The sequence below is a fragment of the Meles meles genome, chromosome 6 (assembly GCF_922984935.1).
Source record: "Meles meles chromosome 6, mMelMel3.1 paternal haplotype, whole genome shotgun sequence".
NCBI classification, from domain to species: domain Eukaryota; kingdom Metazoa; phylum Chordata; class Mammalia; order Carnivora; family Mustelidae; genus Meles; species Meles meles.
The window spans coordinates 78756448-78779870 of NC_060071.1; the positions used below are offsets into that span (position 1 = coordinate 78756448).

General features: G+C 43.7%; 1 protein-coding gene and 1 long non-coding RNA gene across 4 annotated transcripts; one reads left to right on the forward strand and one right to left on the reverse strand.

Annotated features, from left to right (window-relative positions):
• Positions 1 to 359: 359 nt before the first annotated feature.
• LOC123944127 (chymase-like) lies at positions 360 to 3467 on the reverse strand. 3 transcript variants are annotated; one of them, XM_046008945.1, is made up of 5 exons: positions 3351 to 3467; positions 2530 to 2680; positions 1661 to 1796; positions 1088 to 1342; positions 360 to 693 (listed from the first exon to the last, which is right to left on the reverse strand). In XM_046008945.1, exons 1-5 carry the CDS (start codon positions 3403 to 3405, stop codon positions 550 to 552), a joined length of 741 nt encoding a protein of 246 aa, XP_045864901.1. In that variant the 5' UTR covers positions 3406 to 3467; the 3' UTR covers positions 360 to 549. The 3 variants fall into 3 exon arrangements, with proteins under 3 accessions (XP_045864901.1, XP_045864902.1, XP_045864903.1); XM_046008946.1 differs by having other exon boundaries at positions 2530 to 2703; positions 3351 to 3438; XM_046008947.1 differs by lacking the exons at positions 1661 to 1796; positions 2530 to 2680; positions 3351 to 3467 and adding an exon at positions 1569 to 1617.
• Positions 3468 to 3482: 15 nt separating this feature from the next.
• LOC123944129 lies at positions 3483 to 10933 on the forward strand. Its single transcript, XR_006818742.1, has 4 exons — positions 3483 to 3681; positions 6076 to 6182; positions 7523 to 7737; positions 10893 to 10933. It is a non-coding gene; the product is annotated as an uncharacterized LOC123944129 (long non-coding RNA).
• Positions 10934 to 23423: the final 12490 nt, after the last annotated feature.

Genomic DNA, 23423 nt, shown 5'->3' on the forward strand with positions numbered 1-23423 from the left:
TGGTAACTAGTGGGGAGAGGTCAGGGATGCTCTAAACATCTGACATTTTTTGCCTGTGATTCACACTGTTCTTAGTGATTCTGAATACCTAGAGGTAAATCCAAATTGGTGTAGAGTTGATGATTACCGTGAGGATCTCGTGCAACATCTTGTTTAAGTTGGAAATACCCATCCTGCCTCTCCGGGGATTCTCTCTCTCTTCTTTCTTTCCCGAATTTTTCTTCATTATTTCTTCCCTGTCTCTCTCACCCTTATGCCCCCCTCCCACACACCCATTCCTTCCAAAGCTTGTAGGCTGCCCATGCTGGGGGCTGGTTGCTCTGTGTCGGGAGAAGGAGCGCCAGAGAGAGGACACATGCTCACGTCATGAAACTGGGTCTTTATTGAGGTTTACTGAGGACTCTGTGACCTGGAGGAGCCCTCTTGGGTCTGAGGGATGTGGTGGGGTCTCAGCAGAGACCAGAGGCAGCTCTGGAGTAAGTGGTACAGAGAGCCTGCTCAGGTCTGGTTCCAGATATCCCCTCGGGCTGGCTCAGGCTCCCTCCAGGCTTAATTCTGCTTCAGGACCTCATTGATCCAGGGCCGGTAGTAGGAGATTCGGGTGAAGACAGCAGGGGGCTTTGCATTCAACCGTCCATAGGAGACAATGCCCTGGGCCACCCCAGCACAGAGAAGAGGGCCCCCTGAATCTCCCTGTGGGACAGAGGGGTGGGGGAGAGAGAGCACACAGAAGGTGAGCAGGGAATTCATCCATTCCTGCCTGTGGGTCCCAGTCCTGAGTCACAGTGAGACCTCGGGTCAGACCCGGCAACCCTGGCTTCTCATGGGGTTATACATCTCGGTATGATGGTCCTTTTCCCTTTCCTTCTTGCCACCCCATGTGTGCTGTGCAGCAGCCTGGGAGGGATGGTCAGAGCCTGCATGGCGGGGTGGGGGGTAGATCACAGAGGGGCAATTCCGGTTCCTTAGGCCTATATGATCTGAGACCCTGTCACTGGCTATCAGTCTTCCCACCCCGTTTCCTTCCAGGAGACGATCTGGACCCCAAACGGTGATCTGTGGGAAAGAACCCATGTCGGATGGTCACCTCAAATGCAGTTTTTGTCTTCCTGGGATTGCCAACACACAGCTGGAGGTTGTGGTCAAAATCTCTGTACTGTCTGCAGGCCTGCGGATCCATGAGCCTCTGCTTTACCTCCTGCAGAGTGTCGGAGCCTCTTCCGTTCACTTGTCTTCTGCCCCAGCCAGCCACCCGGCACATTCTCCCGGGTGGGATGGAGTTGAAGTGGGGCGGAAGGGGGAGTGTCCCCACGGCCAGGGTCAGGTTGGCTTTCTCCTTCAACTGTGAAGGGCACGAGGGGTTGTCAGTGCTAGAAAGAGGTGACGGAGTAGTTGGAGGAAATCAGAGGAGGACAGGCCAATTTATTTTCCATTAGAATTACACCCAGTGGGGGTGACTTGGTGGGGTTGGAGCCAGAGGCAGGCTGGGGATATTTCAGGGCAATGGGGACCTGAAGGAGAAAACTAAGAGAATAGGAAGTGGAGACAAGGGAGAAAGAAATTATCACCTTCAGTAGCATGATGTCATGGCGAATAGTAAGGTCATCGTATTTTGGGTGAGGGAATAGGAAGTGGAGACAAGGGAGAAAGAAATTATCACCTTCAGTAGCATGATGTCATGGCGAATAGTAAGGTCATCGTATTTTGGGTGAGGGAATTGTTTTATGACCTTAAGCTTCTGCCATGTGTCTTCTTTCTTTCGTATGTTATGGGCTCCGAGGATGACCGTTATGGAACTGTGGTGAGGGAGAAGAAAGGACAAGGAGAGACAGTGATGTTCTCCAGTTTCTCCTGGGATGTGCCCACTCTGAGGAAAGGGAATTGGAGTCTATCACAGTTATTGGACTCTACCCACCCCCCCTTTTCCTGGGCCACTTGTGGCATTTGGGGGGCTCAGGTTTCACTCAGGGAGCAGGGACAATTTCCAGAACCTTTGGGAATTGCTGGGGACTGAGCTGGCTATGGAGGATCCAAGGGACACGGTTAGCACTTGTTAGTTCAGGGAGCCCTTTATGAGAGCCAGCCCTCTCATAGGCCAGCAAGAGATGCCGGAGGAAAGAGGGAGGTGTGGAGTCCCTGGTAGGCCTTGTTCTCGGCCTCCCTTGGAAAAGATGGGTCAAGTCCCTGACAACTAAAGGCCAATGTTCTTGGAAAGGGGAGGGAGAAAGTGGCCTGGAAAACTGGGTGGGCCCCCGAAGGTCACATATCTCATTTGTTGGGGTCGGGGAGATGGGAACTACTTTTAGTGGAAGGACACTTGACTAGAGCCTCCTTTTTCCTTTGTAGGGTTGCTAAGCTCACAGTGATCAAAGATCAGGGCATCCATCAGTCATGGGAACAGTTTCCTTAAATTGGAGTCTTGCCTCTCCCAGTCCAGGGACCCCTCCTCAGGCTGCCCAATGTGCATCCCTGGCTGTTACCCTGGCTGTTTATCTCCCTCTGGAGATAAACAGAACCCTATTGTGTCACCTTCCTGCACAGTGAGCGGCTGTCAGCACGAAGTTCCGTCTTATCAGGAAACCGCCACAGGACATCTGGCGATTCTGGGGAGTGGTGATTTTCAGGAGGGCCATGTAAGGGCGGGAGTGTGGCTTGCACTCTGTGCCCCCGATGATCTCCCCTGGAACAGAGAGCCCCCAGGGCCTGAACACAGAGAATGCACAGGTTGGGTTGAAGTTGGGAAAGGCTTCTCTTGAATCTCATCCTCACCCTGTACTCTGCCCGCCGTCCCCCTCAGGAACCCCGCTGGTATCTGGTCTCCCCATCCACAGCCTCCCATATAAATTCTCATTCCTTCTTGCAGGTATAACAGCCAATCTGGCCGCAGATGCCATTCAGGCATTTTTCACCTCAGATTTTCCCCGCTCCCACACTGCCTGTGCCTTAATGCTCCTCTGTCCCTGTGCAGGACAGCTCTCCAGGTTCCTTGACCTTCTCTCTGTAAGTCGTGAGCAGCATCACAGAATGGCCACATTACAAGGTAAAATGTAGTCAGAGGATGAAGAGAACATAGGACCTTCTGCACAGTATCTCACATTATAGCATGAGGAGATGCCCCTCTTCCTCCCACCCGTTGCAGGCTTTTCCTGGTCAATGGGGTTCCTTGTCCCTGGGAACTACCCCAGGCTGGGTATCCACAGAGTTTGGGTGGGCATACCCCAAGTGGAACTTCGGACCAGACTCCTGCTGCGAGATCCTGCAACCTTGTTTAAGAGTCAGCTATCTTCAGACTAAACTTCGTTTTGGGGGCTGATCCTGCCGCTTCCAGAGGGAAGAACCCCAGGACTCACCAGCTTCAGCTCTGCAGCATAGAAGGAGCAGCAGGGGGAGGGGAAGAAAATGCATCTTTTCAGAGAGGGTGCCCCACGCAGATGCTGCTTCTGTTTTCTGGTCTTGGGTTTTATAACTCCAGCAGTGAGAGAAGGGCTGGGCTGGTAACCACAGGAACTGCGGCGTGATGGTTTCTTCTCCCATCCTAAGATCAGAAGTTCCCTCCAAGTTACCCTCTGTTTTGCTGGAGGTGAAGCGGAGGCCTGACCCCCACGTTCTGGTTTCCAGGATGAGCTTTCAACCACGGTGCCTTATCTGTGCAGCAGCCTGGAGGGATCATGTCTTTCCCAGGTAGGGCAGTTAAAGGGTCTTCAGAAACATGGGTGGGGAGAGTCCTTATGTGGAGCATCCAGAAACATATGCACTTTTATGGCCCATAGTAGGAAATGCATTTTGGAGAAGGACCCAATGCACATATACATGTGCGTGAGTACATGAGCGCAGATATACACATACAAATTAGAAATTTCGGGGAAACAATAGTTATCCTTGTCATGTGCAGTGCTTTCATTTCCCATTCCACCCTGCTCCACTCCGTATTAAAATATGAACAGCACCCCACTTAATGGATGATTACCTGCAATTTGAAAACCATTGATCTGGATCTCTCACTTCCTTTGAACCAAATGTTCATTGGCAGAAGATCCATGGAGAGTAGATGTGGGAAGGGAACAGACCCTACCGTAGCAAATAGGATCGGAATTCAGATTTTTTAAAAAAGATTTTATTTATTTCTTTGACAGAGATCACAAGTAGGCAGAGAGGCAGGCAGAGAGAGAGGGGGAAGCAGGCTCTCCAGGGAGCAGAGATCCCAATGCGGGACTTGATCCCAGGACCCCGAGATCATGACCTGAGCCGAAGGCAGAGGCTTTAACCCACTGAGCCACCCAGGTGCCCGGAATTTGCATTTTTTGAGAGCCTATGGATCATTTAGTGTCCCAGCTCTTAGGTACATTTGTATAATGACCCTGTGAAATAGGTATTCTTAGCTCAGTTTTATGGATTGGCTGTTGAGGCTTATGGTTCAGAAATAGATTTTCCTGATTCCAAATCAAGGGCCTTCTCTGCTCTACCAGCACAGAAAAACAGAGAAATAGAGCCCCACTAATGGGGATGTAGATGGAGAAGAGCGGTTTGTTCTGGGAGCCTGGTGTTCCTACTCTCACATTCAAACTTATTTTGCTGAAATAGAATGTACCCAGATGTCGGTACCAGAGGTTTTACTCCACAACAAACTCAGAAAGTACCATTACTGTCACTTTACGAATGGAGGATTGAGGCTCAGACACATGAACATGAATAAGATCATAGAACTCATAACTATTATGACTGGGTTTCAAGCTTCATATCTGTTGTTTTCCCCAGACTTGGAGGAGGAGCAGAGGGTCCAGGGAAGAGATTGGTAACAGGTAGAGTGTCATTTCTCTTGGAGGTTTATTTATTCATTTGAAGATTTTATTTATTTATTTGACAGAGAGGGAGAGAGAGAGAGAGAGAGAGAGCAAGCGCACAATCAGGGAGAGCCACAGATGAAGAAGGAGAAGCAGACTCCCTGCTGAGCTAAGGAAGACTGACGTGGGACTTGATCCAAGAATGCTGGGATCATGACTTGAGCCAAAGGCAGATGCTTAATCAACTGAGCCACCCAATACACCTCTCTTGGAGATTTAGAAGCCATTTAATTCAGAGATAGGGAAGCACAGGGAAAAAAACACCTTCCCCAAATCATTCTACCATACCCTTGGTCTCAGCTTGGGCTTGTGACTGGAGTGATCTGTTCCTTAGTGTTGTTAGGTCCTCAGTTGTCCTAAACTCTCACCCTTTCTGGAATAATTATATTTACACATATTTGTAATGTCTGATGAGTCCCTGTGCTAATTTTTCTTTGTCTGACAGATAAAATGTGGAATGCCCAGGGGTGTCTGGGTGGCTCAGTCGGTTGAGGGGTGGAGTCTTGTTTTTGGCTCGAGTCATGCTTTTGGGGACCTGGGATTGAGCCTTGAATCAGGCTCTGTGCTCAGTGGGGAGTCTGCTTGAGGATTCTCCCTCTCTCCCTGCCACTCCCCCTGCTCACGAGCTCATTCTCTAGGATAAATAAAAAAATATTAAAAAAAATACAGAATGCCCAGTTAAATTTGTATTTCAGATGAACAACAAATCATTTTTTTTTAGTATAAGTATGCTTCAGTGTTAAATGAGACATAGTGAAATAAATTGCCTATCTGAAACTCAAATTTATCTGGGAGTCCTATATTTTATTTGCTAAAAATGGCAACCTTCCTCTGAGCCTTCTACCATCAGCAGAGCAGAGGAGAATCTGGACCCGGAGAAGTCCTGTCCTGTGGGCTTGCCCCCGTTGCACCCCAGATCAGAGAAGTAAACAAATGAAGAATTCTAGTTTTCACTCATGTAATGAGAAGTTGAGAGGTAGGTAGTCCAGGGCTAGTGGGATCATCCCACAGCATCATTAAGGCTCAGGTTCACCAACATTCAATTTTGTTTCACCTGTACTGGTGGAGGGCAAGAGAATGAAATAGGTACTGCTCCAGTCAGGGGCCAATTTCAGAACGAAAGAGGGTACTCTGTCCATATTTTCCTCCTTGCTCTGTCATGTGTGTATTTGCATATTTGAACCGATTTCCGTTTCCCCTGCTTTATGCCTTCCTTCTGTTATTTTATATATAGGATGCTGTTGGTGGTCAACCTTCGGCTGAATCCACAGTTTGGAGGTCTGAGTAAATTAGAGCTGGAATGGGTATCACCTGGAGATCCTCTACTTGGTGCTGAAAGCAGTAAGCGTGGAGACGGGCTTATTTCAGTTCTGGGGACAGTAGAACCTCATTTTCCTTTGTACAAGAGATCGTGAAGATTACTTTCAATGAGGGCACATTTGTTTTAGGAAAGTTACCTGTGGAGAAGGAGTGTGTGTTCACATTGGGCAGTGGAGTGATGGACTATAGTGGACATAGGGTAATGTCCTATATTAGGGAAATTCCCAACCCAGATTCTTGCTTTCCTAAGGTGGAATCCGTAAAACTTCCTTTCTCAGATTCTCTTGCATCTAGGCTCCAGTCTTGTCACTGAGACTCTGCCAATCAGATTGGTAGGTATAAAGTTTGATTTAGAAAGGTGTTACCCAAGGGAGCAGGCACCATGTGGAATTACTTTTTCTAGTGAGGGTGAGTGGCTGAGGGTCTGGTTTTGGGGAAAAATTAGTTATGGTTCAGATGTCTGGTGCTGCCCACAGGGTCTGGGCCAAGCCCATGGGCTTTGAGGCCTTTGTTGAACAATCCTGCGGTGTAGTTAGCCATTGTTTCTGGCTACATGGCCTCCATATCTGATTCTACATGTCTGAAGAAGATACTGAACCTATATAAGGAAGATTTTACTACTAATCTGTTGTTACGACATGAATGTGTGGGGAGGGGAGTTAAGTGATTTCCCTATTGCTGAAGATGATAAAGCAGAGGTTGGACAGTCTTTAAGATTCACAGTTAGCAGGTAGAAAAGGTTGCGCCTGATATAAGCACTGGCATTTGATGATGGCGTTGTTCCTTAGCTATGGTAAGGCCAAGGGATCATCCCTTCTCCGTGTTCCTGAAACATTTATGATCTGTGCCATTGTTTACTTTGATGTTCAAGGCATACAGCTGGCTATCCAGTTCGATGGGGGGGCTTGAATCCTGCTTCTGCCACTTAATGAGCTGTCTGACCTTCGGAAAGTCCCTTAAGTTCTCAGCCTTACTTACGACTTCCGTAAAATATGACGAATGAGGTGAAACAGGGCTTTTGGAGAATTAAATATGGTGTGAGATGAAAAATACCACAGGCTCGGTCCTTAAGAAATACTGATTTTGTCCCTTTGTGTTATCTCTTGTGCGCCATGTAACCATTAGATGGGTTAAGTGGTGACCAGGTCCTCATGGAGGCTACTTATCTTTTCCTCTAAATCCCCCTAAACCTGTTATAGAGGAAGCAGATGTACCAGACTCCAGTCATGTTCTGCTTTGTACAGTCTTGTTTTATTCTTTGAACTTTGAGCTGCATGGCTGTTTCTTAACAACCTTCTCCGAGTGATAGCTGTGGGTTTCTTGACTGAGCACGTGACGGAGAGTGGTTTTTAACCCTTCAGTTGCCCTGTAGGTTTTATGACGGCTGTAAACTTCCACACCTGTTGATGTCTGTTGTGAGAACTCCTGTGGAGAGGGACAGCTGATGGTCTGGGCTTGTGCCATCTTGCATCCGACTGACACAGCAGTGCCATGGAGCAGGAACATGGTACATCCTTTGCGGCATGGGCTGTATTTTCCTGAAGCAAACTGGAGCTCGCTGGGCTTGCCTCCTCCTGTAGGTGATGTTCTCGAATAACCAAGTTTTCTTTCTTCTTTTTTTTAATTTTTAAAAAGGATTTTATTTATTTGGCAGAGAGAGACACACCAAGAGAGGGAACACAAGCAGGGGGAGTGGGAGAGGGAGAAGCAGGATGAGGGACTCGATCCCAGGGCCCTGAGATCATGACCTGAGCCGAAAGCAGTTGCTTAATGACTGAGCCATCCAGGCACTCTAGTTTTCTTTCTTTTAAAGTTAAAAATTAAAAAAAAATTAAAGCCTCTTAGCCAACATATAGTACACCATTAGTTTCAGAGGTAGAGTTCAATAATTCATCAGTTGCATATAACACCCAGTGCTTATCATATCACGTGCCCTCCCTAATGCCGGTCACCCAGGTACCCCATGCCCTCACTACCTCCTCAACCTTGGTTTTCTTTTCTTTTTTTAAAAAAAAAAAAGATTTTATTTATTTGACAGAGAGATCACAAGTAGGCAGAGAGACAGGCAGAGAGAGAGGGGGAAGCAGGCTCCCCGCTGAGCAGAGAGCCTGATGTGGGGCTCGATCCCAGGACCCTGAGATCATGACCTGAGCAGAAGGCAGAGGCTTTAACCCACTGAGCCACCCAGGTGCCCCAACCTTCATTTTCTTAAATTTAACTGCTACTAGCTTACCTTCAGCTATACCCTGACCTCTACTTTCCTGAGACAGGCTAGTGTGTTTGAGGAGGGAAAGTCTTAGCAAGCCCCTTCTCCTGAGTTTGGGCAAGCTCTTTTGCCTGGCTGTTTCTCCTCTGGCCCCTGGGATGCTACCACACCTCCTTCGCTCTCAACAGTAGTCAGGCAGGCCAATGTCCTCGGCATTTGGGAATTAACATTGTGGCCCTGGTGGCCTTATCTTTTCTGGGTGGGGTCCGGGAGAGAGAGGAGAGGCAACAATTGATATTTCCATTCAAGGGTTGCTCATTTAATCGGTGGATGTTGCCCATGGGAGAGTCAGCGCCTGGAGGCTCAGCCCTGCTCCTCAGTCTCCATGCTGGTTTCCGTGGGCCATGCTGTCAGGGTGTGTTCCCGGATTCAGAGTGACATGTCTTCTGATAGTCCTAGAGTGGCCCGCTGTCCTCTTTCTACTTTCCACTGGGATCACCATTCTTTGTTGAGGATGTCTCATTTGTCTCCCCCCCCCACCCCCCGCCCCATGTCCTGTGCTCTTGGTTGCAAGGAGATTCCTTTTGTTCCTTGAGTGGCAAATGCTGCCTAGTTACAGGCCAAGGCTGGTGAGGCTGTTGGGTAGGTGTGAGGGGAAGTTACACGAGATGTCAGAGACACCTGGTGTACAGTAGCGGCAGCGCGGGGCATGCCAGCCCTCCAGGTGCCCCCAGAGCTTTCACTCCTGCTTCTGCTGAGGGACGTTGGCGTTGTGTCCAGGTTTTTGTAATTGTGAATAGTTTCTATAAACATTGGTGGACAGGTTTTTGTGTGAACTTCAGTTTTCTTTCTGTAAGGTACACAGCCAGGAATAGGATTCTAGGTCATATAATAAGTATATATTTAATTTTCTAAGAAACTACCAAAGCATTTTCTAAGGTGGCCATACCATTTTGCACTCCCCCAGCAATGGATGAGAGCAATGGATGAGATGTTGGTCCACATCTGTGCAAGCCCTGGGTATTTCAGTATTTTATTTTATATTCTTTCTTTCTCTCTCTCTCTCTCTTTCTTCTGTAAGGGCCTACTTAGCCAGAGCGAGCCATTTTGTTGTTAATGCAGTAAACTTAGATTGACCCTGCCCCTCCACCCAGGAACTCACTTAGAAACAAGTCTGGGACACCAGTAAAATATGACTGACCAGCCCCTGATAACAGAGCCCATATACCAGGACGTGTCAGGTCAGGGGGATCTGATCACTTCCCATTAGCCAGGGATACCCAGAGTGGGGGTGTCCGACCTATTTAAAACTGAAGAGTGCCTGACTGTGAATCTGTCTGTGTGGCTCCACCGCTTCGGCTATAGAGTCTGAGTGGGCTGCACCCTGAGTCTCGCAGGGCGTCATATGGCATAACGGTCACCTACTCCACAGAGTAGCCTGGTCTGGGGCTTATACGGACAGACCTTAGCTAAGACACTCCTAAGTTCCCTCGAGGGACATGAGCAGGACAGCATCTGAAAGATCCCCCTCCCTTTGTCTGAGACATCATTCACGATGGGAGGGAAACCCAGTAAACTCACTATCTTAAGACTGCATGCTTAAGAATAAAAAAAAAAAAAAAAAAAGGAAAGACACTGGTATAGAAAAGCTGGTTTTCTCTCTGTTTAAAAGGGCAAAGTTTTCTTAGGTTAATTGATCTGTTGTGGTTTTCTCTTTGCCTTGCCAGAAAACCCAGTTTCTATGTTTTGTTTTATCAGGTGTTTAACATCCCTAATTATATTTAGGCATGTGTTTTAAAACTTTCTAAGGTTTTAGCAATTGTTGACAAGATTTAAATTGTAAATGAGATCTCTTTGACTCATAAGGCTTTTCCTTGGTATACTAAGTTACTCAGTAAGTACTGCTAAACCAATAATAATCCTTGGGTTACATTTGGGTAAGTGCTATAACTACTCTGAGGGTTCTATACATTTCCTAAAGTTTTAATGTTTTGATAGGGTCATCATCTGGTAATTTAACCGTATCTATTCTGAGTTCTTGTCATTTGTAATTATTTTAATTCTCTTGTAAAATGAATTCTGCCTTAAAGAAAATTCATATGGGAAACTTTCAGGACAAATACAGGTCTTTGATATGTTGAAATCCTGGAACTGAAATGGGTAAAAATTTCCAGAAGTAGAAACTGCGTTCGGACTAAACCAGAATTAGTAACATGGGACTAGATAAACTGAAAGATTGTAATGTTGTGTCTCTTAATGTTTTGCCTTATTTTAAACATTACAGAACCAGTAATGTTTAAAAATTACTGGTTCTGTAATGTTTACTTTTCCAGACTAGGGAAATTTTTTCTTAAGTTACCTGTAACTTACAGAGATGTAAAAGTACTCATTTGCAAACAAATCAAAGCATTCAACTTTTCTATCTGAACCCTCTGAAAAATCAAAAGATCTCAGTAAGTATTCTTTCTTCCGTGGCAATCAGTCATTTGCATAAGTTCAATAAGAATCTGTTCTCCTTGTAACAGGACACCATTGGAAACACTGATTATTTTACCAAGGCTTTGACTAGAATGTCATATTTGAAAAGACTCAGATATGACCAGACATCTTAAAGGAACTAAGGTTGACTTTATAAAACCCGGAGCGGTAAAGTCCTTTGGAACTGTTGGCCTGATACCTTGCTTACAGAGTTCCCAGCAGCCTCACCCGGTGAGTAAAGAATGTCACTTCCTGGCAGGATACATTGGGAAACTCAGGAAGAGGAATTCACCCAAATTGACGGTATTGCAGACATGTCTGATGGCAATTATGTGGCTTGGCTTCTGGCCTGGAGAGGCTACTGAAAGTTCAACCTAGAGATTCCTTATAAGAAGTTCCAGCAGAGCAGATTCTAAAAGATCTATATGATCACACTCACTGTTCCTGCTGGACTTATATAATTAGGCCAATTTTGTTAAAACTGGACTTGTTTTTCAAACAAATTAGTCCTGATTTGGCTATTTCTGGAAATGAGGGTTATTTTAAAGAGAAAAATGATGTTTTAATAACACTCCTTTATGGATATTAAATTCTAGATTTGGTTGTCTTTAAATGTTTGTTTACCTAAGCTAGACAACTTGAGGTAAACTTCAGAGGAAGATTTAAAATATTTACAAAAATGGGTTAAACTGTACTATGAAGGGAACTGGGTTAAGATGAGAAAAGTTAATTCTTCCTCAAAGACTAGGAAGAAAATTAGTAAGTCAAATATATCAGGGCACTGATTTGGAGACACACAAGCTTAAGGAGCTTATGGGCAAGCAGATCCAGGTTTCTAAATTAGGGTGTATGGCTCAGGATGTGGCTGATAGATGCTCAATGTCAGGCGGTAAATGTGGGAAAAACTAGAATGGGAAGAGGGAAGAGAAAAAGAGGTAAGGAGCCAGGAATTTACTGGGAAACAGATTTTTCAGAGATGAAACTGGGAAAATATGGACACAAGTGTATGTTAGTTTTTGTGGATACCTTTTCAGGCTGGGTAGAGGCTTTTTCTGCCAAACATGAGATGGCAGGAGTGGTAGCCAAAAAGCTACTAGAGGTTTGGGTTACCTCTCGCAATCGGGTCAGACAATGGCTCTGCATTTGTGAGTTCAGTCTCACAGGCGTTGGCCAAGGCCATGGGCACTAATTGAAAACTACATTGTGCCTACCAGCCCCAGAGTTCCGGGCAAGTAGAGAGAATGAACTGGACTCTTAAAGAGACCTTGACAAAGATAATTCTGGAGACTGGCGGTGGATAGGTGGATCTCTTTCCTTTTGCTCTCCTCAGGGCATGATGTACACCCTACTTAAACAAGGTGACCCCATTTGAAATAATGTTCGGGAAACACCCCCACCCACTTTGCCCTCGGCTATAAGAGGTTGCCCTAGCAGAAATGACTGATCAGTCTGTACTCCAGTCACTGCAGGCATTACAGTCTATCTTAAAAAGAGCCCATGCAGGGATCTGAACTGCCCACACTGAGACGGAAATGGAGGAACCACATCCTTACCAACCCGGGGACTTGGTTTGGATGTGCCGCCGCCAAGTGGAAAACTTGGAGCCTCACTGGAAGGGACCTTTACTGTCATCCTGACCACCCCCACAGCAGTAAAAGTGGAAGACACCAGGGTCTGGATTCACGTGGGTCACATCAAATGAGCCAAGGATGAGGACGCCCCCCCCCCCCCAAGAGATGAAAGCTGCTGCCGATGGACCCCACTGACCATGGACTAAAGCTAAGACTCAAAAGACTATGAGTTCATTGTCGCTCCTATTGTTACCTGTTATGTAGAAGCTTCTAAGTCACCTCATAAGACAGAAACGTATAGGTGAGTATAGGTGAGAAATTACGTGAACGGACTTAGGAGAAGTGAAAAGGTTATACAAAAGGTTATACAAAACAGTGAATGGCTAACTCATCAGCCAACTGTGCACTAATGTTACATTTTGGCCCCTGCATTATAAACGCCCTAATGTCATTTGTTAAAAAAAAAAAAATTAGAACGATAAAAATGTTAGTTGTACATGCTCAGTATAACCCCTTACAACAGAAGAACATAGAACTGGCTGAAAAGTCAAGAATTTGACTAATCTCCAAAGAAAAGGGGGGAATGTAAGGGCCTACTTAGTCAGAGTGAGCCATTTTGTTGTTTATGCTGTAAACTTAGATTGACCCTGCTCCCCCACCCCCCAGAGGAACTTACTTAGAAACAAGTCTGGGAAACCAGTAAAATATGACTGACTAGCCCCTGATAACAGAGCCAATATACCAGGACATGTCAGGTCAGGGGGAGGTAACAGAGCCCAAAATACAAGGATGAGTCAAACCAGGTGGAGACATCCAATCAGGAAAGCACCTCCCTAACCACCCAAGAATGTGGGCCCTGCCTTTTGGGCGCCTTTTGGGTGCCAATTCTGACCAGAGTGATAGGCTAGTTCAAATAGCTACTATAGGGTGAATTGTAATTCATTTGGCCACCTGTGTGTGGCTAGGCTCAACCACATGACCTTTACTCTATAAAGGTTAGTCTGTGAGACTGGAAGGGGTCGCCTCTTTGCAAGAGATGGCCCTGGCTGATCAGTTCGATTCTCGATGCTTGGCGCAAAATAAAGTTTTGCTTGACCTTCGCTTTGTATCAGTCTCGCTCCTTTGGCCATGGACCCAATACTTTCAAGATTTTATTTATTCACTTGACAGAGAGAGACACAGCGAGAGAGAGAACACTGCAGGGGGAGTGGGAGAGGGAGAAGCAGCATTCCTGCTGAGGAGGAGCCCAGGCTCCGGGACCAAGACCTGAGCCCAAGGCAGATGCCAAATGACTGAGCCACCCAGGGACCCCAGTATTTTCAAAAAATATTATTGATTGATTGATTAGAGAGAGAGAGGGAGCAGGAGCAGGGGGTGGGGGCAGGTCATGGGAGAGGGAGAAGCAGACTCCTTGCTGAGCAAGGAACCTGTGAAGGGTGGTGGTGGGGGTGCGGGAGAGAGAGTGGGAGGATAGGGGAATGGGGAGTAGGTGGGGGGGCTCTATCCCAGGGTCCCAGGCTCATAACCAGACTGAAGGCAAACACTTAACCAACTGAGCCACCCGGGCATCCTTCAGTATTATTATTTTTTTTACTATGATCTATTTTTTTTTTTTGGTATATTAATATATAATGTATTATCCCCAGGGGTACAGGTCTCTGAATCATCAGGCTTACACATTTCACAGCACTCACCATAGCACATACCCTTCCCATTGTCCATAATGCAGCCACCTTATCCCCCACCTCCCCACTCCCAACAACCCTCAGTTTGTTTCATGAGATTGAGTCTCTTATGGTTTGTCTCCCTCCTGATCCCATCTTGTTTCACTTTTTTCCCTCCTTACCCACCATGACCCTCACCCTGCTTCCCAAATTCCTCATATCAGAGAGATCATATGATAATTGTCTTTCTCTGATTGAGTTATTTCACTTAGCATGATACCTTCTAGTTACACCCACATCATTGCAAATGGCAAGATGTCATTTTTTGATGGCTGCATAGTGTTCCATTGTATATATATGCCTTATCTTCTTTATCCATTCATCTGTTGATGGACATCTAGGTTCTTTCCATAGTTTGGCTATTGTGGACATTGCTGCTATAAACATTGGGGTGCACGTGCCCCTTCTGATCACTACATTTGTATCTTTAGGGTAACTACCCAGTAGTGCAATTGCTGGGTCATAGGGTACCTCTATTTTCAGCTTTTTGAGGAACCTCCATACCATTTTCCAGAGTGCCTGCACCAGCTTGCGTTCCCACCAACAGTGCAGGAGGGTTCTCCTTTCTCCACATCCTCACCAACATGTGTCGTTTCCTGACTTGTTAATTTTAGCCATTCTGACTGGTGTGAGGTGGTATCTCATTGTGGTTTTGATTTGTATTTCCCTGATGCCAAGTGATATGGAGCACTTTTTTATGTGTCTGTTGGCCATTTGGATGTCTTCCTTGCAGAAATATCTGTTCATGTCTTCTCCCCATTTCTTGATTGGATTATTTGTTCTTCGGGTGTTGAGTTTGCTAAGCTCTTTATAGATTTTTGATACTAGCCCTTTATATGATATGTCATTTCCAAATATCTTCTCCCATTCTGTCAGTTGTCTTTTGGTTTTGTTGACTCTTTCCTTTGCTGTGCAAAAGTTGTTGATCTTGATGAAGTCCCAATAGTTCATTTTTGCTCTTGCTTTCCTTGTCTTTGGCAATGTTTCTAGGAAGAAGTTGTTGCAGCAGAGGTCAAAGAGGTTGCTGCCTGTGTTTCCTCAAGGATTTTGATGGATTCCTGCCTCACATTGAAGTCTTTCATCCATTTTGAGTCTGCTTTGTGTGTGGTGTAAATAATGGTCCAGTTTCATTCTTCTGCATGTGGCTGTCCAATTTTCCCAACACTGTTTGTTGAAGAGACTGTCTTTTTTTTTTCCATTGGACAGTCTTTCCTGCTTTGTCAAAGATTAGTTGACCATAGAGCTGAGGGTCCATTTCTGGGCTCTCTATTCTCTTCCATTGATATATGTGTCTGTTTTTGTGCCAGTACTATACTGTCTTGATGATTATAGCTTTGTAATAGAGCTTGAAGTCTGGAAATGTGATGCTGCCAACTTTGTTTTTCTTTTTCAACATTCCTCCGGCTATTTGGGGTCTTTTCTTGTTCCATATAAATTTTAGGATTATTTGTTTCATTTCTTTGAAAAAATTGAGGTATTTTGATAGGGATTGCATTAAATGTGTAGATTGCTTTAGGTAGTGTAGACATTTTCACAGTATTTGTTCTTCTAATCCATGAGCATGGGACGTTTTTCCATTTGTTTGTGTCTTCCTCAATTTTTTTTTCATTTTTTTAAATTTATTTTTTATTTGTTTATTTTCAGTGTAACAGTGTTCATTGTTTTTGCACCACACCCAGTGCTCCATGCAGTACATGCCCTCCCTATTACCCACGACCTGGTTCCTCAACCTCCCACCCCCCCACCCCTTCAAAACCCTCTGGTTGTTTTTCAGAGTCCATAGTCTCTCATGGTTCATCTCCCCTTCCAGTTTCCCTCAACTCCCTCTCCTCTCCATATCCCCATGTCCTCTGTGTTCTTTGTTATGCTCCACAAATAAGTGAGACCATATGATACTTGACTCTCTCTGCTTGACTTATTTTGCTCAGTTATAATCTCTTCCAGTCCCGTCCATGTTGCTACAAAAGTTGGGTATTCATCCTTTCTGATGGAGGCATAATACTCCATTGTGTATATGGACCACATCTTCCTTATCCATTCATCCGTTGAAGGGCATCTTGGTTCTTTCCACAGTTTGGCGACCGTGGCCATTGCTGCAATAAACATTGGAGTACAGATGGCTCTTCTTTTCACTACATCTGTATCCTTGGGGTAAATACCCAGCCGTGCAATTGCAGGGTCATAGGGAAGCTCTATTCTTAATTTCTTGAGGAATCTCCACACTGTTCTCCAAAGTAGCTGCACTAACTTGCATTCCCACCAACAGTGTAAGAGGGTTCCCCTTTCTCCACATCCTCTCCAACACACGTTGTTTCCTGTCTTGCTAATTTTGGCCATTCTAACTGGTGTCAGGTGGTATCTCAATGTAGTTTTAATTTAAATCTCCCTGATGGCTAGTGATGATGAACATTTTCATGTGTCTGATAGCCATTTGTATGTCTTCGTTGGAGAAGTGTCTGTTTATATCTTCTGCCCATTTTTTGATATGATTATCTGTTTTGTGTGTGTTAAGTTTGAGGAGTTCTTTATAGATCCTGGATATCAACCTTTAGTCTGTACTGTCATTTGCAAATATCTTCTCCCATTTCGTGGGTTGCCTTTTTGTTTTGTTGACTGTTTCCTTTGCTGTGCAGAAGCTTTTGATCTTGATGAAGTCCCAAAAGTTCATTTTTGCTTTTGTTTCCTTGGCCTTTGGAGACATATCTTGAAAGAAGTTGCTGTGGCTGATATTGAAGAGGTTACTGACTATGCTCTCCTCTAGGATTCTGATGGATTCCTGTCTCACGTTGAGGTCTTTTATCCATTTCGAGTTTATCTTTGTGTACAGTGTAAGAGAATGGCCGAGTTTCATTCTTCTACATATAGCTTGATGTCTGATTGCTGAGGCTAGGACTTCTAGTACTGTGTTGAATAGCAGTGGTGATAGTGGACAGCCCTGCCATGTTCCTGACCTTAGAGGAAAAGCTCTCAGTTTTTCCCCTTTGAGAATGATATTCGCTGTGGGTTTTTCACTGATGGCTTTGATGATATTGAGGTATGTACCCTCTATATCAATATCAATATTGAAGAGTTTTGATCAAGAAAGGATGCTGTACTTTGTCAAATTCTTTTCAGCATCTATTGAGAGTTTCATATGGTTCTTGTTCTTTTATTAATGTATTGTATCACATTGATTGATTTGCAGATTTTTTTTTTTTTTTTTTTGATTTGCAGATGTTGAACCAACGTTGCAGCCCTGGAATAAATCATGCTTGGTCATGGTGAATAATCCTTTTAATGTACTGTTGGATCCTATTGACTAGTGTTTTGGTGAGAATTTTTGCATTTGTGTTCACCAAGGACATTGGTCTGTAATTCTCCTTTTTGATGGAGTCTTTGTCTGGTTTTGGGATCCAGGTAATGCTGGCCTCACAAAATGAGTTTGGAAGTTTTCCTCCCATTTCTATTTTTTAGAACAGTTTCAGGAGACTTGGTATTAATTCTTCTTTAAATGTTTGGTAGAACTCCCCTGGGAAGCTGTCTAGCCCTGGGCTCTTGTTTGTTGGGAGATTTTTTTAAAAAAGATCTTATTTATTTATTTGACAGAGATCACAAGCAGGCAGAGAGGCAGGCAGAGGGAGAGAGAGAGAGAAAGAGAGAGAGAGAGAGAGAAGCAGGCTCCCTGCTGAGCAGAGAGCCCAATGCGGGGCTCCATTCCAGGACCCTGAGATCATGACCTGAGCTGAAGGCAGAGGCTTTAACTCACTGAGGCACCCAGGCACCCCCGTTGGGAGATTTTTGATGACTGCTTCAATCTCCTTACTGGGTCTGTTCAGGTTTTCTATTTCTTCCTGGTTCAGTTGTGGTAGTTTATATGTCTCTAGGAATGCATCCATTTCTTCCAGATTGTCAAATTTGCTGGTGTATAGTTGCTCATAATATGTTCTTATAATTGTTTCTATTTCTTTGGTGATGGTTGTGATCTCTCCTCTTTCATGCATGATTTTATTTGGGTCCTTTCTCTTTTCTTCTGGATAAGTCTGGCCAGGAGTTTATCAATCTTATTAATTCTTTCAATGAACCAGCTCCCAGTTTCATTGATTTGTTTTACTGTTCTTTTGGTTTCTATTTCACTGACTTCTGCTCTGATCTTATTATGTTTCTTCTCTGGTGGGTTTAGGCTTTCTTTGCTGTTCTTTCTCCAGCTCCTTTAGGTGTAGGGTTAGGTTGTGTGCTTGAGACCTTTCTTGTTTCTTGAGAAAGGCTTGTATCGCTATATACTTTCTTCTCGGGACCACATTTGCTGTGTCCCAGAGATTTTGAAGAGTTATGTTTTCATTTTCATTTGTTTCCATGAGTTTTTAAAATTCATCTTTAATTTCCCAGTTGACCCATTCATTCTTTAGTAGGATGCTCTTTAGCCTCCATGTATTTGTGTTCTTTCCAACTTTCCTCTTATGGTTGAGTTCTAGTTTCAAAGCATCATGGTGTGCAAATATGCAGGGAATGATCCCAGTCTTTTGGTACTGGTTGAGATCTGATTTGTGACCCAGGATGTGATCTCTTCTGGAGAATGTTCCATGTGCACTAGAGAAGAATATGTATTCTATTGCTTTGGGATGGAATATTCTAAATATATCTGTGGATGTCCATCTGGTCCAGCGTGTCATTTAAAGCTTTTATTTACTTGTTGATAGTTTGTTTAGATGATCTGTCCATTTCAGTGAGTGGGGTGTTATAGTCCTCTACTATTATTGTATTATTTTTGATGTGTTTCTTTGATTTTGTTATTAATTGGTCTATACAATTGGCTGCTCCCATGTTAGGGGTATATTTAGATATTTAAATCTGTTAGATATTCTTGTTGGACAGATCTTTTAAGTCTGATATGGTGTCCTTCATCATCTCTTATTATGGCCTTTGGCTTAAAATCTAATCTATCTGATATAATGATTGCTACCCCAGCTTCCTTTTGATGTCCATTAGCATGGTAAATTGTTTTTCATCCCCTCACTTTAAAACTGGAGGTGTCTTTGGGTCTGAAATGTGTTTCTTGTAGAAAGCATATTGGTGGGTCTTAGTTTTGTTATCCATTCAGATACCCTGTGTCTTTTGATTGGGGATTTAGCCCATTACATTCAGGGTAACTATTGAGAGATATGAATTTAGTGCCATTGTATTGCCTGTAAGGTACCGGTTACTGTATATTGTCTCTGTTCCTTTCTGGTCTGTTCCTTTCAGGCTCTCTCATTGCTTAAAGGATCCCTTTCAATATTTCCTGTAGGGCTGGTTAAGTGTTTGCAAATTCTTTTACTTTTTGTTTGTCTTGGCAGCTTTTAACTCTTCTTCTATTTTCAATAACAGTGTATTTGGATATAGTATTCTTGGCTGCATATTTTTCTTGTTTAGTGCTCTTAATGTATCATGCCAGTCCTTTCTGGCCTGCCAGGTCTCTGTGGATATGTCTTCTGCCAGTCTAATATTTCTACCATTGTATGTTACAAGACCACTTGTCCTGAGCTGCTTTCAGGATTTTCTCTTTGTCACTGAGATGTGTATGTTTTACTATTAGATGACAGGGTGTGGACATATTTTTATTGATTTTTAAGGGGTTCTCTGTGCCTCTTGGATTTTGATGCTTATTTCCTTTGGCAAATTAGGGAAATTTGCTCCAATATACCTTCTACCTCTCTCTCTCTCTCTCTCTCTCTCTCTAGCTCTTCTTCTTCTAGTATTCTAACATTGTTTCATCTTATGGTATCACTTATCTCTCAGATTCTCCCCTTTGGTCCAATAGTTGTTTGTTTCTCTTTTGTGCAGCTTTATTCTCCACCATTTGGTCTTCTATATCACTGATTCTCTCTTCTGCCTCATTTATCCTAGCAGTAAGAGCCTCCATTTTTTATTGCACCTCATTAATAGCTTTTTAAAATTTTCAACTTGATTAGATTTTAGTTCTTTTATTTCTCCAGAAAGGGATTTTTTAGTATCTTCCATGCTTTTTTCAAGCCCAGCTAGCACCTTGATAATCATCATTCTGAACTCTAGTTCTGTCATATTACTAATGTCTATATTGATTAAGTCCCTAGCCATTGGTACTGCCTTTGTTCTTTTTTGGGGGGCGAGTTTCTCTGTCTTGTCATTTTATCCAGATAAGAATAGATGAATGAGAGAACAAATACTAAAGGGTAGCAATGATCCCAGAAAAATGCACCCTAGCCAAATCAGAGGAGACCCAAAACCAGGGGGAGAAGAAAGGAGGAAAAAAAATATTAGACTGGTGAATAGAACAGAGCCACAAACTTGATTTTGGGTGTATTTTGGTCTGTTAGAAGAAACTACCTCCAAAGTTTTAAAAAAGGAAAAACTAATATATATACAAAGATAAGGGTAAACACGATGAAAGGATGCAATATGAGTGTAAGGATGAAAATTGTCTGGTGTTGGGTATTATGGAGGGCACATATTGCATGGAGCACTGGATGTGGTTCATAAATAATTAATTCTGGAATATTGAAAAGAAAAAAAAAAACTGAAAATCTGAATAAACTCCATAGATTTTTTAAAATAAAAAAAAAATAAAAAGATTCCAAAGAAGGAATTGATAAGCAGTGGGTTGAAAAAAAGAAAAAAAAAAAAAAAGGAAAAATGTGATCAGGCTGGAGACTAGAACAAGCCATGAGGTAGATTTAGGGTATATTCTGATCTGTTAGTAGAAATCATATCCCAGAATTTTAAAGAAAAAAAAAAAACCTACAAGTATACAAAAAATAATGTTAAATACAATGAAGGAATAGAATATGACTATAACAATGAAAACTTAAAAAAAATTTAAAAAGTTTTAATAAGATAAAATTGCAAAAAAAATTAAAATAGGAAAGAGAGAAATTTAAAAAAATAGAATAAAAATAAAATTAAGAAAATTTAACTTTGAAAGATGAAAGGATTATAGAAAAAAAGCCATGAATTCTATGTGTTGGTTTTGCCTAGCTATGGAGTTCTGCCTTTCTCATTGATCAGTGAACTTGGTCTTGGCTGGATGTTCTTGCAGATCTCCTGGGGGAGGGGCCTGTTGTGGTGACTATCAAATGTCTTTGCCCAAGGCGGAATTGCACCGCCCTTGCCAGGGGCCAGGCTAAGTAATCTGTGCGGTTTTGGTCTCGGGAGCTTTTGTTCCCTGAATGCTTTCCATAGAGCTCTGGAGGACAGGAATGAAAATGGTGGCCTCCCAATCTCCAGCCCCATAGGAGCTGAGAGCTCTGGCCCTGCTCCTCAGTGTGCCCTCAGAGAAAAGCCCTCAATCCCTCCAACCTCCCTGGTTTCCGGAGGTGCTCTGAGCTCACCTAGACTGTGACTGAGCGTTTCTATTTCTGGCACACGGCCCTGTTTGGGGTCTCCCAAACCCAGCAGATTCCTGCCCCGTGCTCCCAATATGCTCCTCCCAGAGGAGGAAGGTGATTCTCCCTGGTCTGCCACTTGTGGGGTCCTTGATCCAAGAGTAGTGGCCTGATTGTGCCACAGATAACAGTTTAAGTTCATCTCGAGCTGAGAGCCTACTGCTCGGCTCTGTCTCTGTAGCTGGCTTCCTCACTCTGATACCTGGCAGCTCTGCCACCCTCAGACACCTCTGGTTTTCTGTGACCCCGAGGGTCCTGAGACCACACTGTCCCTGCAAGGTCTCCACCCCCTGCTTAACCTCTGGAGCAACGTCCCTCAGTGGAGCAGACTTCTAAAAGTTCTGATTTTGTGCTCTGCTGCTCTCTCACTTGCCAGGCCCGGCCCCTCTCCTCGTGGTCTATATTCCTGAATGTCTCTCTGGATTCTCTCCTCTGCACATCCTATCTTCCAGAAAGTGGTCAATTTTCTGTTCCTAGAATTGCTGCTCTTCTTCTCGTTTGTCTCCTGTTGAGTTTGTAGCTGTTCAGAATGGTTTAATAACTATCTAGCTGAACTCCTGGGACTGAGGATATTTAGGTCTCCATTCTTCCACCATCTTGCTCCTCTCCACCCAGTATTTTTAATTTTAGCCATTCTAATAGGTGTGTGGTAATGTTTCATTGTGTTTTTAATTCGCATTTTTCTAATGGCTAATAAAAGTGAATATTTTCATGTGTTCACATTCCACCCATAAATCCTTTTGGGTGAAGTGTGCTCATGCCTTTTGCCTATACTTTAACTGGGTTCTTGTTTTCCTCCTGGTGAGTTTTGTCAGTACTTTATACATTCTGGATACAAATCATTTTTCAGGCTTGTGATTTCCAAATATTTTCTTTTAGTCTGTAGCTTGTCCTTTCATTCCCTTAACAGATAGATATCTTCTGTAGTGCAAAGGTTTTTACATTTTGATGAGTCAAAAAGACATTGATATTCTTTTATGGATTGTGCTTTTGGTGTCATGTCTAAGAATTTTTTGCTTACCTCCAGATCATGAAGATTTTCTCAAAGTTTCCCAAGTTTATTTAGTTTTATGATCCATTTTCAGTTAATTGTTGTATAAGTCACGGTATTTAGATTGAGACAGTTTTCTTTCTCTTTTTTTCCCCCCATATGGTGTCATGAGAATTAAATGAGGCAAAGCAGGTAAAACAGTACTATGTGGACCCCTGACAGAAGTTAGTTCTTGCTCTTGAATTTTGTATGGCTTTGGGGTAAATGACCTCTTCATGGATATGGTGCCAACTCAGAGACTGCAGACCTACAAGGGCAGAGGTACAGCTCCTTACATTTCTTTTGGATCTTCTGGGTGAATTACAAGTCCATAGAATGATGGCCAACTTCACCCATTGCCCCTTTCTATACGTGTATTTCTTTGGGATCTAAATTTTCCTCCATCTGTAACTGTGGCTCTCACTCACAAGGGAAATGTCCTTGGGACACCTGGGGGGCTCAGTTAAGCATGTGACTTTGGCTCAGGTCATGATCCCAGGGTCCTGGGATTGTGTCCCATATTGGACTCCCCACTCAGTGGGGAGTCTGCTTGTCCCTCTGCCCCTTGCCCTACTCATGCTCTCTTCCTTTATGTCAAATAAATAAATAAAATCTTAAAAAAAAAAGAAATGTCCTTTATGACAGTGACCTTGGGTAAAAATTCATTTGAATTATCTAGAGGTAAAAATTCATTTGAATTATCATGGCCAGCCATGAGCCATGACCACTCTCAAATGTGGTAGCCAGGGCTGGGACTCAGGCACAACAAAAGAGGCACATAGGACACACCGTTGAGGAGATGCTCGCTCTCAGGTCCTGCAAGTGTTTCTCCAAGGGACTCTCATCTTAAATTTTGCACCCAGGTGGATTTCTTGCC

Excerpts from the sequence above, each read along its gene's own strand:
- LOC123944127 (XM_046008945.1), bottom strand. The coding sequence starts at position 3,405 with ATGCATTTTCTTCCCCTCCCCCTGCTGCTCCTTCTATGCTGCAGAGCT. Across the intron at positions 1,797-2,529 it reads GCCGCTCACTGTGCAGGAAG|TTCCATAACGGTCATCCTCG; the intron begins GTGACACAATAG and ends CCCTCACCACAG. Across the intron at positions 694-1,087 it reads AGACAAAAACTGCATTTGAG|GGAGATTCAGGGGGCCCTCT; the intron begins GTGACCATCCGA and ends TCTGTCCCACAG.